The sequence below is a fragment of the Rhipicephalus sanguineus genome, chromosome 9, assembly GCF_013339695.2.
Source record: "Rhipicephalus sanguineus isolate Rsan-2018 chromosome 9, BIME_Rsan_1.4, whole genome shotgun sequence".
NCBI lineage: Eukaryota > Metazoa > Arthropoda > Arachnida > Ixodida > Ixodidae > Rhipicephalus > Rhipicephalus sanguineus.
Window position 1 is genome coordinate 55,869,503 of NC_051184.2, and position 18,969 is coordinate 55,888,471.

Sequence of the window (18,969 nt, forward strand, 5' to 3'; positions counted from 1 at the left end):
TCCGCAGAGTCGCTATCGCAATAAAAAATTGTTTCTGCAATATCTTCGCTGTCCCAATCCTCTTTCGAAACGGTCGAATGAGTAAGCAAAATATATAAAAAGAAATTAAGGTGAATGAAATTGCGTGCCCTGACGTTCGCCGTGGCGCCAAAAGTACTGACGTCGACTGCTTAGTTGATAAATTTTAATTCTCAAGAAGAAGTAGTAATTGTTAGAGGACAACATTTTAAAACAACGGAATGAACGATTTAACCTTTTTCGCTAATCTTTCGTGGAAAAACAGCCCAGGAAAAAAATGAAAGTATATTTTAATCGGTTCTGTTACACGTTAAAGTAGAGTACAGTTCCGAGGTTACCACGCGAATTTCATACAATAGTGCTGTCCATTTTCTTCAGCTCCATTACTTTTTCATCTACAAGTATGTCACTGCACTCGGGTAAATTCGGTTGTATTCATTAAACGTTAAAATAAAACACAGTTCACATTTTATGCTTCCTGTAGAAAAGTTGTTCCTATGATGCCGTAAATGAGGCTACGATATCAATAATTGTTGTGCGATAACAATTATATCAGCACTGTCGGCAAAAACTCGTCGAGAGTGCTGATATTATTGCTGATCTAAACACGTGAGCCCAGGATCTTCTTAATAAATGGCACAGCAATCGGACATTCCCCAGATAACACAGACAATACACAAAGACGTTAACACGTTACCGACATTTTACATGCAGGCGAACTGGGAAAGTTTTCTCGAGCCGCTTGTCCGAAACTCGCCGGTGTATGCCGTTTTCATAGTGGTTGTGATGGTTGTCGCTACGGCTACGTCGCTCCCAGGGCTGGGCAAAAATACTTTGAAATTGTATCGCGATACGATACAAGATACTCAGGCACGAAGTATTGCAGATACAGATACAAGATACTGCCGCAACAATTGTATCCGATACGATACTTGGCGATTGTATCTTAAGATACTTCGATACATTCTCAAATTTTTTTATTATAGATCCATATAATATAGCAGCAAATGCCTATGCACGAAGCTGTCTGCTTGAAAATTTCTTAAATGTGACCTATTTTGTTTGACTTGAATGAAATGTCTGTTAGTATCTCAAAAGTGTTGCCCGTCTTGCTCAAAGTACATTAGTTTCCTTCCAAGACAACTTATTGGGGTCTGTTTTAGCGTCTTCACAGGACGACTCTTTGTACACTTCGCTGATAGCGGTACTTGCTTTGCACAGCTTGGCGACCATCTAGCAGGTTGCCATATGATCAAAATAACTTCAATAAGAAGCCTTCGCACGACGGCGCAAATACCGGTGCGGACGCTTGTTGTAAAAGACAGCTTGCACAATACCGTATATCCGGACAGGTGTACAGCAGCAACAACGCTGGTAGCGACATTTTTCTTTCTTTTGTTTTCTTCTGGGGGGGGGGGGGTTAACGCATGCTGTATACTAGGGGTTTGAGACTTTTCAATAGCGGCCTGGCCCGCACACATGACCCTCTTCGTCTCATTTGTTTTTATTTTGTAAATAAGTATGTTTGTGAGCTGCACAGACATGACTGGTCTCAAACATTCCTTTCGTGAGGAACATGTGGTCACCATGTGCTGAAACATAACCGTGGAAAAAAACTATATTTCAGAATCAGCGTCCAGATATCAGTCATTCTGTACATCGGTATCGATGTTTCTGGAATCCTGACTCCAAATCCTGTTCAGAAATGGCCTATATATATATATATATATATATATATATATATATATATATATATATATATATATATATATAAGATATATATATGGGGAAGGCTTCCTTTCAAACGTCATTTTGTTCAAACTCTCTCCCACCATCTTCACTGTCCCGGCCCTTGCAACTAAATCTCGCGACTGCGGCCCGCTGGCTATAAGCTCAGTTTGAGACCCCTGGTGTACACGTAGATGACGTAAAACTGCAATGAATTTTCATATTCTGCTTATCTGCCGGCGTAAAGGATTCTTTGTTGATATTCTCACTAACGTGCAATCTTTTTAGTAATTTTTCTTCAACGAGAGAACATGTGCAACACAGAAACGTCTCAGACGTATTGCATAGTTCCACAAAGCGTCGCAGGACACCGCCGCTATTCGCGCTAATGCCACCTATAGCTCCCATTACGTGGCGATTAGTAATGCGAAAAATATTTAGGAAAGCCTAAAACAGGAAAACAAATATAAGTAAAATAGAGAGGTGGTTGTGTATCAAACATTCACATTGAATGAGTACAGAAATACAATACAGACGGCGCCCTGAATAGCTATGAGCATGAAGTATTGTCAACTTACCTGTATAGACAATAGAAAATTCAGTACGTATGGAAAATCGCTTGAAACGGCTCGTTGGGACGCTCATGAGCAAAACAGAGCATTAAGTAAAACAACGTTTTTCGAATCCCCTTCCCAACATCTTTAAGATGGCTCCTAATGATTTCCAGTATTATAATGCAAACACAATTTCGCTATTTTCCTAAGCGGCAAGCAGAATGTTTTGTGCTGTTTACTCAAGGTATGCCCACATAATTATATACTTGTTTTCAACATCGCCTTGGCAACGTGTAACTTTGGGAAACAGTAGTGGAAATAAAGTAGACAGAAGAATAAAGCAGAGATCTTATTTTGGGAGCGCATTACAAAAGACACACTGTAGTGTGTCTGCAAAATGACATGCAAATGCAAAATGACAGCTAAGAAAGCACTTGCGCTAATAATCAAATAATGATTTCATAAATTCTTTAAATAAATGTAGCAAGAAGTGAAAAATACGGTACGCAAAGATATTTTCTACTAGGTAAACGCTTGCTCTTTTAGATCTAGCATCAGTACCAGTGGTGCTAACATTGTTAGATTCTTATTTGCATATAAGGTAATCCAAGGCATGCAAGTCAAACTTACATCCACGAGATCCTTCAAATCGCTGATATGTAAAATACACGCGACGCAGAGGAACCCCATTCTTGCACGCATCACATTTCGTTACGGAACAAGACGCAAGACGCGAGAGAATCTTCAATAACGACACTGTAGCAACATCAGAATTTGCGCGATAGACGCGGCGCAGGACAGTGGCTAAGAGCAAGTGTCGCGGAATTGGCGATACTAAAAAGAAAAGAAATGTTCAGCAGAGAAATCTGAGCTCCTCATTTATAAACCATCACGACGCGGCCGAAAACCATGCTATTACGACGAAAAGAACAACCTGGAAATTCACCTCACTATGGCGGATGGTAAACCTATACCAAAGGTGGACAGGATCACAGTGTTGGACTCATTATTGAAAGTAACGGCCATAATAGAGAGACCATACGCAAATTAGACGATGTAACGTCTCAAATCATGCGGCTACTTAAACGCATCGCCTACAAATATAGCGGAATGAAAGAAGGCAATCTGCTTAGACTAGTTCAAGCGTTTGTAATAAGCACAATAGTTTACGTAGCATCATACTTACGATGGCACTCATCAGAAAGATACAAATTAGATTGTTTAATCAGAAAAATATACAAGCAAGCAATTGGACTCTCCATCACCACTAGCAACGATAGTCTACTGCAGCTAGGTCTTCACAATACCCTGGATGAGCTCATCGAGGCACAACGCATCGCTGAATACGAACGCCTATCCAAAACTAAAACAGGCAGGCAAATATTGGATCGGCTAGGTATTACTTATCACACCCAACATGGCGTCAAAGTAGATATGCCCAGACATATCAGAGGCGTGATAACCGTGCTTCCTATACCCAAGAATATGCATCCCGCCCACCATCAGGGCAGACGGGAAAGCAGAGCACGCGATATACAAAAGAAATTTGGTCACAGCATAGACACCGTATTCGTAGATGCAGCTAGATACAGACACAAGCGCGCCTACACAGCCGTGGTGATAAATTATGAGGGAAAATGTTTGACGAGTGCTACCGTCAGTACGCCACACGTAGAAACCGCAGAGGAAATAGCTATCGCATTAGCCATAGCACAAACACAAGCGGACGTGATCGTCAGTGATTCGCAGACGGCGATACGAAACTTTGCAAACGGCCGAATCTCCCCAGAGGCACTTCAAATTCTAAAACTCGGTAATAATCAAGAAAAAAGTGTCGATCTGATATGGACACCCGCTCACACACTATCAGAAGGTAGTAATGAGGCGGCGCACCGCATGGCTCGAGGGCTTACAGACCGAGCATCGATTAGTGCCGTCTCAGGGAATATCGATGAGTGGGAGTGGGAAGATAGAATGACCACATTTCACGAAATTACAGTACACCATAGATTGCAGAGGCGTACATTCCCACCGCCTCATCCGAAATTAAGCAAGAAACAGTCTGTCGAATGGCGGCAGTTACAAACCCGATCCTACCCGAGTCCAGCTATCATGCATGTAATACACCCAGACTTATACACGACAGACAAGTGTAGACATTGTGACTCTAGAGCCACCTTAGAGCACATACTATGGGGATGTCCAGACATAATAAACAATAGCTGTGATGCAGCCTTAAACAGCGACAGCCTCCGCGCGCGCTGGGAGTCTGCGTTGCTCAGCTCGAACCTGGAGCAACAACTCTGGGCCGTCCAGCGAGCCGAGGAAGCCGCCAAAGGCCAGCAACCCTTGGCCGAAGCCTAGGCGGGATCCAGGCCCATCCCACTAATTCGCAGGGCAATCAATAAAGTTAATTCATCATCATCAAACAAAAGGTACGTGGGCTGGGCGTGCACGTCCGCGCGCTTGTCTTCCTCATCTTCTGCCCTCACTGGGGTACTCTGGCGGAAAAACAAAATTGCGTCACTGCCCTAAGACTCATTCAGATGGCTTAGTGGCACTGCAGTACCAGCCTGAGAAGCGGAGTTTGGCCAGCGATTCTTGTTTCGCACGGTTGTGTTGCGATAGAAGTATCTTTAAGATACACGATACATTATCAAATGTATCGGTAATACAGATACAGATACTTGTCTTTCGAGAAGTATCGCGATACAGATACAAGATACCCATAGAGTATCTAAGATAGTATTTAAGATACATGTATCTTCGGTACTGCCCAGCACTGGTCGCTCCGTCATTTGAGGAGGGAAACGGAAGGTGTGCGCTCCCTAAAAGTCGGTGCCAGTGCACTCGAAGCAATGGGCAGCGGAGAAACACCGTTAGTCCATTAGGAAGCGGGTCTGCGCTGACAAGGAGGCGTCACACGCTGATGCAAAAGGCGAAACGCGAAACTGCGAAGTCACCGAATTGAATCACTGTGGACGCCGCCTTTAACCGACCATCGAATTTTCTACAATACTGTAGCGAAAGCCTCCGCCGCGCGGACACTGCCAAAACGCTCGCGGTCGGTGCTCGTTAGTGTCACTATGCATTACACTTGGCCTCCGAGATTGGTGCCCGCAACGCACCGTTGCCAGTGTTGCTCAGGCCGTTCCATTCGCATGGGGGAGAGCGTAATCAGAAAAAGTCGTGTGACAGCCAGAAGAGCGCCGGTTATTAGACGCTGAGCTTCTTTACTGAGCTTCGACTAAGGTAGCCATCCCGCCGAAGGTCAGGGGCTTAAGAGAAAGATCACACGCCGGCCGGGCTCGAAACGCGGCAGGAAAAGTGACGCGCGTTGTGTCTCCGTCTAGTACGGCCGTGATTTCACATGGTTAGATCGGGGAACGCGGTGTGAAAGCCAGGCGAGCGTGGGAGAGCTGTTTTTAAATGCGAAGCACTTTAGGGGCCCGGGCTGTCGTATGTTGTCGTTGTCTCATGTAGCTTGGCATAAAGCCGGCCAAACCGCGTACAGCATAGCCATCTGTAGCATACTGAGCACGCACTCGCGGCAAAGAGAAGCCTACTTTGTCTTGTTCTTCGAGCGCCTCGATGATATCAAGTGCGGAGCACTTTAGAGACTCGGGCTGTCGTATGCTGTCGTCACTTGGCGTAACGCAGGCAAAAGCGCGTATAAACATAAAAAAAAAAGAGGAAGCAAGCGAAAAATAGAAAAGAAAGAAAGGGGAAAAATTGGAAGAAAAATAAAATGCAATAGAAATTAAAGAAAGAAAGCACAGAAAAACTGGAAAAGAGAAAAAGAAAGAAAGAGAAGAGTAAATAAAGAGAAAACCGAAGGGATGCAAAGAAGGCTCGCCAGCTCCGCACTTCCATCAGGCTTAGCACCGCTACAGCCGAGCTTATATATATATATATATATATATATATATATATATATATATATATATATATATATATATATTGTAACGAGAGAAACAGAGACAACGCCTATTCACTAGGCCGGCTGTTCTATTCTCTACTTCATCTTCCTCTACCTCGCTCTCGCTACCGCGCGCCGGAGCCTCGGTGCCGCTCTTCGTCATCACACTCGGCCATGATTGCAAGCATTGTCGGCTGGGCTGCCGACAATGTTTCTGGTGGGCGGTGCTGACTGCATCGCGGTGGTCGGTCCGGGCCACGCTGCGACTTGGCTCGTGAATCTGCCATAAGTATGTCGGGTGGGCGGCACTGACAATTTCGGAGTGGCCTGGGTCGGCGATGCTGGAATTTCAGTTGGAAGTTTGCCAAGTATGATTCCGGCGGCCGACACTGGCTATGTCGCAGCGGTCGCAGGTCTCAGGCGTGGTGCAGTCTGGCTTGCAATACTGCCAATGACGATGGCTCTGGTTGACGGCGCTGACTGTATTGTTGTCGTCGCACGTTTACGCTGGCCGTATGCCATTTGCGGTGGCACGTATCATCAACTTTGTCTTCTTCTGGGCTTCCGTCTTGAGTCGGTAAATGATGGCTCGACGAAGGATGCGAACGAGGTGGGACATGTGTGCACCCTGTGCCAAGATTGTGACGGGTGTCCAAAGCCATCTCGATCTCGCTGCCTCTCCCTCCGAACTTGTCGAAGCCCGGTCGACCAGTGATGGATCCCGTGCAAAAAACAACTCCGTCGTGTTCCACTTGGCCTTCACGCAACTCAGTGGAAGTCTGAATGAAGTTGTTCCTGTCGTAAACGGGCTCACACGTCAGGGGGCAGGGCTGGCACACATCGGCTTCTTCTGGCTGGAGTGTAGGTTCAGCCATGCTTGGGTACCCGCTTGATGAAACGGACTGACCCTTGGCGGATGTGGCATCATCTATCGATTTGACTTCGTGAAGCGACTTGTCGATGAGCAGTAGGTGAGCGTCTGCGCATTCGGCCAATGAGTGCGTTGAAAGCGGAGGACCATGCTTTGACGCGACAAGAAGGACCTCTTTCCCAGAATTGGCAGACCGGTCAGGTTTCGCGTAAAGTGAGGGCCGCTTCTCCGACTGTCGCTGGGGCAAAGAGGTCGTAGTGACATGCTCATACGATGGTGAGCTTCGGGATCGCTTCTGCAATGGTTGTGAACGAGATGTGGTCTCGTGGTCTGTCAGAGACGTTAGTGTGTTAGTTACGGACGCCGAGTCCGTGACCTGAGATGGTGAGCCTGGTCTGAGTTGTGTGGCTGTCCTAGAGTAGGTTGAGACACTGTCTGCAAGTGAGCTGCAATGCGCAGCTGCAGCCTCCTCGAGGTGGTGCCCCTTCAGAGCTCCATCCTCGGTAGCAGTGAGGTTGGACTGGGTGGTGGTAGTGAGGTGGTGATCAATCGGTCCAAAGGCAGCTATGAGCCTGGTGCTCCACTCGGCCCAGGATTGCTGCCGCACGCCTTCGTACCTGTGCCACGCCGCGGCACCATTCCGAAGGCGGTCAATGGCCACGCACCACTTCTGCTGATCCGTCCAGCACTCGCGAGCTCCGATTGCGTTTACGGTCGCCACCCAGTCGACGGCGTCGTTCTGGAAACCGTGGAACTCCGGTAGTTCGCAGGCAGCCGGTGATGGTGCTACGGCAGCCGAAACTCCGGGGCATGACGACGCCAACCAGTCGAGTTGGTATGAGAGCTCCGTGAGGACACACCGCAGCTCTCTGCGGCTCTCGGGTGAGCTCTCTTCATGGTCTTGCGAGGCGGCGGCGGCCAACGCGGCACTGAGCGAGTGCAGTGCTGGCAAGGCGGTAGGACACAGAACGGATATTGACGCTGCCAAGGCGTTCACCGTGACTCGGAGTCGCGCGATGGTGGCGGAAAGCTCGGCAGCGCTCTCGGGCGAGCCGCGCGAGGAGCCAGTGGTGACGTCCGAGGAGTTGGACACAATCGGTGTACTCACAGAGGAGGGACCCTTGTCCGAGGGAGCTTGGACAGCACCCCTAAGCGGCTCGGGTGCCGATGGAGCACCGAGTAAGCCGTTGTCGCTGCGGGAAGCGTGGATGGCATTCCCAGGCAACGGTAGGCCGTGTACTGTCGTGGCAGCGCCGGGGAAAGCCTGCCCTTGAGCCACTGAGGAGGCCTGGACGCCGTCCTTGAATGGTGGCACAGGTGCTTCCGGCAGCTGTAGCGAGACGGGCTGCATAAGCGTTCCTTGGAAGGAAGGTCCACAGCGCCGATGAGCCACGAGGACGCACTTACGGTTCATAGTTCGTAGACTGCGCCATTGTAACGAGAGAAACAGAGACAACGCCTATTCACTAGGTCGGCTGTTCTATTCTCTACTTCATCTTCCTCTACCTCGCTCTCGCTACCGAGCGCCGGAGCCTCGGTGCCGCTCTTCATCATCACAATATATATATATATATATATATATATATATATATATATATATATATATATATTGTAAGGATGACCGGTGATGTATACCCTTACATCTCTTTCAGAGCTGCGCCTGGGAGAACCAGCAATGCCAGTCTCCCTGCCACTGTCAACTGATCACGCGTACTGTTATTCAAACTGTCACGAAATGTACCCGCCTTTCTACGTGAACCAGTTTTTAGGAAAGTAATTAAAAAATAAACAATCAGAATATTGATTGGTGGCTGGCAGGTCTTGTTTCTTTTCCTAGAAGCACTGTTTATTGACGTCGGTAGATACGCAATGGTCAGCAAAGACCAACAATTGGTAATTAGTTGTGTATGCACGAAATATGCATTCTTGTGGGAAATTACAGTGATGGGTAATAGGTCAGTTTTACTTGCTAATAGACGAATACAATTTACTCACATAACAAAGAACACTGTTACTTATGAAAGAAGTGAAGGCCTCAGCCAGCGCGAAAAGTGACCGTTGGCCTCGTCGTCGGCGTAAGACGAGTGATGTAAAATGTCATCACGTGATGACGTTACCGTATGACGTCATCATGACGTCACAGGGCACCAAAATGGCATCATCGCTTGATAAAAAGTGGACCAATGTCCGAGGCACTACAAAACCACTTTGATTGCAGAAAGCATGCGGGGGGTGGGATTCGCAGTTTTTGCGTGCGACTCGTCTGAGGCAAGTGTATGAGGGGCTGTGTGACTATTTCTAGCACTTGCATTAGGATGACCACGTTGATAATGAAAATATATTTCTCTTCACGCGAGACAGCTTCATCCGGCGACTCCGTTTTCATTGATGGTGAAAATAGATTTCTCTTCGCAGAAAACAGGTTCCTCCGGAGGCGGCATGTTCAGTGAAAATGCAAATATATTCCCCTTCACAAGGAACAGAAAAAAAAGAATTCTGCGACATCGGTCGCATAATTCCTCGAGCAAAACAGAAACAAAACTCGTCGAACATTATGTTCGAGCAAAACATAATTTTGCTCGACAACACTGAAACGCACAAATTGCATGCTTGTTTCCTGCCTGCTCATAAAAGTGCGGCTGTAAAGGGCGGAAATCATCGCACCGGTAAATTAAGGAGGCACCATCCAGATTTACAGAGGTTTGCCACCATGAGCATATACAGTTGTGGTGCTCTGCTTTGCTGTGCAAGTAAGACAGTCCTTTCTTCGAGTTTTTATATCTCCTAGAACTTATTGAATAAACTGTTCGTGATCAATACAAAATACTAGAGGTTTGGTGCTTCCAACGTCTATCCAGCAAAAGTGAATAGCGGAGATAAAAAATCTCAACAAATTGTTACTGTATTCCGTGATCTATCCGTGAGACATTTGCTGAGTTCGCCCACACCTGGCGCAAAAGTATACTGTTAGTAAATGTGTGTGCAAGTTATTCTTCTGAAATAAATTCGCTGTCGCCTTTGGTGTTCCAAGAGTTCGATAAGCAGGAAGAAAACGCTACACGGAATTTCTTTGGGTCATTGTGTAAGTCATATGTAAGCGAAGAGTTTTATTGTGAATCCTTTTCTTACCTTTGAATATAAAACGTTGCTTTCTGGTGGAATCCTCTTGGTATATTTAACTAAGATATAGTGCGCTGTGAAGCTCGCTTTTATTACTAAAATGTAATGCCTCTGGTATAGCCAAGTCCGCATTCTTTTTGCGCGAGCAGATTTGATGAAGTTCGGAACAATAGAAAGTTACCTGTCTGATCGCACGTTCCGGGGTACGGCGGGAAATACGCTGTCAGAACTGTTTACTCAAGAGAATGATGTGCTCCTTGGGGGCGTGCTTAGCTGCACTCTCTTCATTGTGAAAATGAACCGACGACGTATGGTGATTCCTCCCACAACGTTTTATTCTGTAATGTTGATGTTGCAATACTGGGGCACGATACAAGGTCAGAAGAAGAACAGACAGAAAGACTGCGCAGTGTGTCCCTGATAAACAACAAAAAAGTTCATTTTAATGTTCAGAAATTAGAAATGAAAGAAATCGAACACATTGAATTGTGTCGGCCCATTGACTTTTCCACATATAAGGAAAACAATTTTTGTTTAGTGCAATACTGATCAAAGTACACAGGCGCTTCTGATGTGACAGAGTCATTAAGTTTAAAGAAATGTAACCGAAATGTCAGTGCATGGCAAAAACAATAAATGTGCGCAAAATACGTAAATATGGAATAATATTGCAATGATCTACTTATTGATCGCTGTAATAATACAAAACACAAAACAACTGATTAAATATTTGCTCAGATGTTCCACAAATATACATGGAATGCAGGGCGCCTTCACTACTGATAAACAAAATGAAAATTACACCATCTCCCGCTAAAGGGAACCATGTGTTGTTTCGAAGCAGCGGGTAGATGGTTAGCTTGAGCGGGAGACGGTGTAACTTCTTTTTTCTTGCGTTCTTGATCCTGTGCCTTCCGGTGGCGTAGAATCAGCACTGTCTTCCAGTCTCCATCCAGCTACCGCTGCGTGGAACTGCCGGCGTCCGAGGTATTCGACCCGCGCATATTCGCAAGATCATGTGCGTCTGCCTCTCTGCAGTCCATGCCATTGGTGTCGTCGTGGTATTCTTCAGCTAGGGAAGGAGAGCATGAGCGCCCCGCGTCTAGAGCCACAGAAGCAGGGGCGGTCATCTGCCGCTCGTGCCACGTCAAGATGCCGTTGGCGTCGCTGCTGCCTACTCGTCGCAGCAGAGAATGAGGTGCGCGAAAGGGGGAGTGGGAGTGGAGAGGGGAGGGGGAGTGGAGAGGGTGTGGAGAGGAGGCGTGTGAACAGGGTTTGCGCATGAGCAGTCAGGGCGGTCACGCCACACACCGCCACCACCACCACCGGATTCAACACCGCCATAACATGCTTCGCATCTGAAAACCGATTTAGCAGGGTAAGTAGTACATTGCACAAAAAAAGAAGACTGTGGTGTGGTGGCGACATCTGTGAATGGCGCGCGCACTGAGAGTGCGCCTCAAGGCCCGAACACACGTACGCGTTGCAGCGCGTCAACGCGTGACTTTTTGACGCGGCGTCGCGCCCTCTTCCTATGGGGAAAGAGGGCGCGTGGCTACGCGTTGACGCGCTGCAAGGCGTACGTGTGTTCGGGTCTTTAGTGTGTTGTAATGTCGGCAGATGTCTGTAACGGCACACGTGATGGCAGGCAGACAATCGCGTGTGCACGCGTGTCCGTTGTGTCATATTTCGAATAAACGGCCGCTGGCCGGCTCAGCCTTGTCGGGCTTCCGCGGGCTCCGGACTCACTCACTCCTCCTGCTCGTGTCAAACCTCCTTGCTCGTGTCGCGGGCCGTGCTGGCGCGCGTTGCGTCTCGCGTCCAGTCGTCGGGCCCTCGCCGTCGGACGCAGCCCGCCGAACACCAACATGGCGACGAAGATGTTTTCCGCTTCCGTTTCGACCGCGGCAGAAAGAACGCGTGAGTTTTTCGTGACTCCCGCCTTTTTCTGGCTTCTCTGAGGCGCCTGGCGTCGCAAAGCCTAGCGCTCTTTATGTGCTGCTCCTGTCAAGCCTTTGCCTAGGCCTTCGCCCTTGCTCCGTGATGCACCTCGCGGTACCTCTCCTGTCGGCATGGCTCTCTTCGGGCACCTCCGTGTGTTCCTCGAGCTACCAGGGCCGCCCCCAGTTCCATGGACTAATCGGAAGAAAATGTTTCATGCCTACCTTGAGGCGGCTGGCGGCATCGAGTGGAACGACGCGCGTCATGCTTCGGTGCTCGTCAGCATGCTGGGACGGAAAGGACAGAGGAAATAATTTGCGGCAGCAGAACTAGAAGAAGCCCGAACGACTCCAAGCAACGCGGCGTCCGCGCCGGCGTCTTCCCCTGATTCTTCGGCTCCGGCCGCTTCCTAGTTTGACAGTCTCGTCAAGCAGCTTGCCTGGCTTTTCGCCACATCCACCAATTCCCTCTTTGAACGTCACGAGTTCACACGTCGGCCTCAACTCCCTGGAGAGAGCTTCCTGGACTACGTGACCGTACTGAAGGAGAAAGCCGTGCGATTCAAGTTTGGGCTGACGTACGCGGAACGCGTCCGCGACCAGATTATCCACGGCTCGTCCAACTCGCCGGTGCGGTAGAAGCTGCTGGCATACGGCGAAGAGTTGTCGTTAGAAAAGGCGGAAGAAATTGGTCGGACGCCCGAAGCGTTGTCGTTGGCCAACCAGGCGTTTGCTCCCAGTCAACCGGAACGCGTTGAAGCCGTAGGGCAAGGCGCCCAATATGGCGGCGCGAAGAAAAAAAATGGCTGGTGCCGATCAGGCAGATGGGGAGGCCGTGACGTCACGTCAACGCTTCCGGGAGGCCACAACGCCAATGAAGTTCCGGCAAGCCAAGATGGCGGCTTTCAGCCGCAGTCGTCGACGGGGTTCCGTGCTCCAGTTCCGAATGAGAAGGTTCAAGGCGACTTCCAACCCCAATCCGCCACCGCTGCAGAAGCATACGGCACCAATCAAGTTCTCAAAATTGTCCAGCCCGAAGTCGACGTTGCAATGCGTGCAACGCTTGGGGACATTGCGCGTCGATGTGCCGCAAGACTGCTCCTGTACAGCGCGTCTCTTCGAGGGGAGCTGTCGACGTCGTACCAAAACAGCTGGCCTCCACACTGTTGAACTTAGCTTCAACCTCGTCAGTGTTATCTTCGAATCGTCCTTCGTCATACGTGCTGACATAGCATCTCGTCCAGAAAAGACTTAGTCGTCCACGCTGTGGTCGATGGTGTTACCCTGCAACTACTGGTGGATACCGGAGCATGCGTCCTCGACACTGAAGAGAATTCTCAGCATCATTTCAGCAAAAAGCACAGCCTGTCCACAGCTGTAGTGACTTGTGGAACTTCTCAAATCAGCGCATCGGGATCACTGGCTCCTTCCAAGCTTCAGTGAAAGTGTTGCAGCGGTCTTGCTCCACTGTCTTTTCGGTTCACATATGTGTGATGTGTGTTTTGTGTAAGTGCCACTGATGCTATATATATATATAGCCTGGCTATATATATATATATATATATATATATATATATATATATATATATATATATATATATATATATATATAGCCACACATATGCAGCTTCGTTGCAGTTCAGCGACATTTACTGTTGTTAAGTATGGCTCAATCATGAAGAGAGCGATATTGCAGTTAATATCGCTGCTGAAAGAAGCCGCCAAAATAAAGCTCTGGAAACTCATACTTTAACTGTTACGTGTCTGACATGACTGTGTGCTGGCCAGTTTGTTCTGCGTTTTTCGCCTGTTTATCACTCTTACGCTTTTCTCAAGCTCTGTGTCTCACAGCTTGCACAGTGCCGAGATGATGAAAGTATATATATATATATATATATATATATATATATATATATATATATGTTGATGATGACCAAATATGCTTTAAATCATGTAACCTCTCAAACAGTGCACGATAAGTTTAGCTTGGTTGGAGCGAAATGTCATACTGGGCTAATTAAAATGGTTTCAAGATAAACCCCCTTAAAATCTCATGTGTTATATTTACCAGAAAAAGCGGCTTTCTCGTAGGTCATGAGGTTACGGTGGATTGATAATATTACGGTGGATTGATAAACGAAACACATAAGCTTGTAGGTATCAAACTCGATTCAAAGCTCTCTTTCATTCTCCACATAGTGTCTTTCATTCACATAGTATCTTTCACATAGTCTCATTCACATAGTCAATTCACAAAGTTTTTTTCATTCCCCATATAGACACGATTAGAACTGAGAGCTCAGCTAGTTGGTAAGTATCCATTCTAAAAAGTTGGCCGCGTATCTGCCTGCTTCGCTGCAAATGTCGTTTAAAGACGATAGAAGAGGCGCTGCGTGAGATATGGACGCCATCTGGAAGTACGTCGGGAAACATCAGTGCTCTGTTGCGGGCTCGTAGTCCCGGCGCAGCAGCAGGCGAAGATCGGTGGGGACGCCAGCCAGCCCGAACACGTGGTTTGGTGCGAAGAGCTGAAGCATAAGAAACGTCCGCACTCAACGAGTACTCTCCACACACTCTTTTATTTACACGTCGCCTGGGTAAAAGGAATGCCAGAGCGGCGCCCCATGGCTTTCGTATAGTGAAATACACAACCGAAACCGAAACACAACAATGAGCTCGTGCAGAGGGCACGGAGGAAGTCAAGCTTAACGCGCAGTCGCATTTTCAGCGCAGCTTAAGAAACTAGGGTTTTTAGAATTACGTATGTATGCATTTTCAATTAAAGGAGCACACCACCTAATACTTGCCTAGTGATGTTGCGCCTCAGATATGCGTAATGTTTGCTTTTTGATCAACAATGTACACAAGTATGAACCTAGTCAGCAGTTCAAGATGGCTGGCCCTTGGGCAAGTGTTTCAACTTTGGCCGGGTGGCTGAATCGAGGGACGTGCCGACAAACAGAAAGACAGACAGACAGAAAGACAGACCAAAATTTCTCTGTTTAAGTATCCCAAGAAAGACTATCGTCTTTAAAAGACAGGGCGTGCAAACACGGACACAAGAAAGAAGTCAGGACACCACGAACGCCAACTAACAACTGAAGATAGCACAACGGCGGAAAAGAAAGAAGGCACGAAAACTTATCTGCGCATGCCCATGCAATAGGGGAACCTATTAATCCGGCACGCGTGGGAGTCTACGTGGAAGGTAACGGGGCGTTTCATTTCTGTGCCGGTACAACAATGCGCACTCATCGAATTTTGGCATGCACTTACACTTTCGACAATGTAAAGATAGATTAAAAGGTGAGCCTCCTGTGATCGATCTCTTATATTCCAATAATCTCTGGTTAATGCAACGGCCTGTCTGGCCTACGTAGAAGCGGCCGCAGCTGAAAGGGACCTTATACACCACACTCGTACGGCACCCAGTGAATTTGTTCGTGTGTTTTACGAAACAAATATCGGTCCGCTTCTTGTCTTTAATGGCTCATTCTTCCTCTGCACAGCGGCACAAATCTTACCTAGCTTATTGGCAGCCGTGAAAACAACATTAACGCCGTATCTAGTTGCTATTTTTTTTTAGCCTGTGAGACACGCCATGAATGTACGGTGTACCTACGACATGTTTCTTCCTATCGCTTTCAGCAACCATGCTTGGACTTAATGATCTTTAAACGTTTAACAACAGTGGCCACTGCATCACAAGGATCACCTACATCTAAAACACGCGTAACGTGTGCGTTAAAGCTACCGCTTATACTGTGCTCCCACGAATTTGTGAGGGCTGACTTAAGGCAATACATGGCGATACCGTTTTTTACAACGTTCGAGTGCTTCGACGAAAAGATTAAGAAAGGTTTCTAAGACCTAAAAGATTACTGCCAGCACACGTGGTTCTTTTGAAACGTTAAAGAAATGTCTAGAAATTGCATTTCATTATTCCGAGGTACCTCTTTAGTAAAGTTCCACCCTGCTCCATTTAATTCTAATTTTTCGGTCACTGAGGTTACCATGGTTTCAAAGTCCTCACCACTACAAAAAATCTTAATAACCGAATAACCTAAGGCGCCTTCCAAAAGTTTGTCAATCTTGTTAAGGTATGAATCAGTGAGAACTGGAGCTACCTTAGAACCAATGCATATCCCTGATTTCTGCACATCACCGCCTTCCTTCCAACCTACCAGCGGCGACTTCAAATACGTGGAAAGAATTTCTAGAAAAGCCCCGGTAGAAACAGCACATTTATCGGTGGAAACCGTCTCGTGCCCTTGGTCGTTAATACATTCATTAACACATTTTAACAGGTCCTCATGTGGCAACGAGTAACAAAGGTCTTCAATGTCTATACTAAAATTTTAGAACAGCCGGGGTTCTCCTCTGAGAGGAACTCAGCTAGTGCTGCAAATTACGCATACGAATAGGGTCTGAAAAACACAAAGAGATTAAGCAGTTCTGCAAATAACAAGGTACATCGACTTGCCAGGGTGCCTTGCTCTGAAGCAATGGCTCCAAACGGAATCTCATTCTTATGTGTTTTTGCTGAAAAAAAAACAATTTTAAAGTAAGTGATTTGGCCTTCTTGACAATACAAGCTATTGTCTCATGATTGTCTTAACAAAAGGTCGGGAGCGCGCTGCCCCACTACCGATGGTTTAAATTTTACCATACTAAAATTCTTTTAATTGGCTGTTAATGTTTTTTCAGAACAAACTCTCCGGCATAATTTCAAAACACCCTTCCTTATCTAAAATTACTGGCCGGACTTTCTTCTCGACACAATAATTTACCAAATGTCTCATAGCATCAGGACACTTGATATGCATATTAGATCCCTTGATACTAGCAATGCAGTCTGAAATGCAGTGGGAGCGCTCTTCTTCAGGAACTAGTCTAGTTATTGTGCGCGGGAAACTTAAAACGCGTATTGGTTTAAGGTTTGACATAAAGCAGTATTTAGGACCCAAGCCTAGGTTTTTTGTGACTATCATCTACAGCTCCTCTTCCAAGGAGTAGCAAGTTATTTCCGGTGAAACAGTAGAAATAATCTTCGTCTTAGATGGTTGAAATTCTCGAAGTGCGTATGGAGGGAGAAACTTCGAGAACTTCAACCATCATCATCATCATCAGCCTGTCTACACCCACTGCAGGGCAAAAGCCTCTCCCATGTTCCACCAATCAAGCCGATCCTGCGCTTTCTGCTGCCACATTAAATCTACAAACATCTTAATCTCGTCTACCCCCCTAATTTTCTGTCTCCCCCTCACGCGTTTGCCATCTCTTGGAATCCAGTCAGTTACCCTTAATGACCACCGGTTATCCTGCCTACGTGCTACATGCCCGGCTTCAACCTCAACTTCAACCATATGTGCATATAAATGTGCGAAATGTTCTTTTTTTTGGGAGAGGTTATGTTTCATCCCCCTCCCACGTAATGCGTCTATGGAGATGTAGGTATTGAGTATATAAATGAATGATTGAATAAATAAATAAATAAATAAATAAATAAATAAATAAATAAATAAATAAATAAATAAATAAATAAATAATCAGCTTAGATGGCGCCAGCCCCCATCTAAGCCTCTCTCCCTCTCTACCCTCCGATAAATACGCCTATGTGTGTAGAAACAGCTCACTGGAAGCCGTGTGAGGGCTAGCAAAGCGAAGCGGTGTCACGCGGCTCAGATCACTACATTAAAACGACAGCAGCGCTGCCCTTTCCTATGACTAGTAGAAGCATTGAAAAGTTTCCTGAGGAACCTTTAGAAATGAACTAGTTTGAATTGCTTGATGGAAGTGTAGTTGGTCGGCCCCCTTGTAGCCAGTGCCTTTGGAAACGGCCGTTTTAGAGTAAAAAAAAAGGCATGTTGGCTTTCTGGTTGAACAATGGTTGGTAACGTATCCTCTAATGTCTTTTTGCAGAGCTGCGCATAAGCACAGTGTCCAAGTACCTGCCAGTGTGTAAGCTGGTGGTCAGCAATATTCACTGGAAAGATATGTCAATGCCAATTTCTCGTCTTTCCCTACACAAAAGTGAATCGTGGTTGTTTTAAAATTCATTCGTAAATAAACAATCGCACTCAGTGTGTGAATGTTTGTCTGTTTGCAAATCCAGATTTGTGATCATTGACACAAGCGTCACGACAATGATTATATAGCCAACGTCATGCATAGGCACCATCCTCTCTTTAAATGCATAAAAAGATTAAACCAGAGCTTTGGCGAGTCACTGATTTCTTTTCACTTGCTATAAACGGTATTTATTAAGTTTCGTGGGGGTCTTACGGTCATTGTAAACTGAAGGAAGAGAATAATAATAATAATAATAATAATAATAATAATAATAATAATAATAATAATAATATTCAATCAAACGTTTATTTAATGTGCCCAGGAACAACTGGCGCACGAAAACAAAAAACAAAAACAAAACAAAAACAAAAAACAAATGAAACATTCATAATAAAATATCAGGGATAAAAAACGTTACAAAATTGCACATATACAACTATGCGCAGGCAGAAAAAATATCAACAGTGTACAAGGCTATGTAAGTACAGTGCAAAGCTCGGAGCAGAACAACGACTTGGAGCTGTGAAAAACATCGAGCTCCAAAAAGTAAGCATTGTAAAGACGTTGTATCCTGCCAATGGTCGAATGTTCACAGAGGCAGGCGGTTACATGAAAAGGTCTATTCTCTCTGGTCAGCTTACGAGGAATTCGGAAATTAAGACAGTTGAGCAGTACAGGGCAGGATATGATACCATGCACAAGCTTGTCAAGAAATAACAAATCAGCGCGATTTCGTCGGCAGCAAAG

General features: G+C 46.3%; 1 protein-coding gene across 1 annotated transcript in view; it reads left to right on the top strand.

Moving 5' to 3' along the window:
* Positions 1-12,789, top strand: part of LOC119405542 (uncharacterized) — a 118,577-nt gene extending 105,788 nt beyond the window's left edge. Inside the window, exon 2 of the mRNA XM_049419435.1 lies at positions 12,565-12,789. Coding sequence (XP_049275392.1) covers positions 12,565-12,789 — 225 coding nt within the window. The remainder of the gene's footprint in view (positions 1-12,564) is intronic.
* Positions 12,790-18,969: the final 6,180 nt, after the last annotated feature.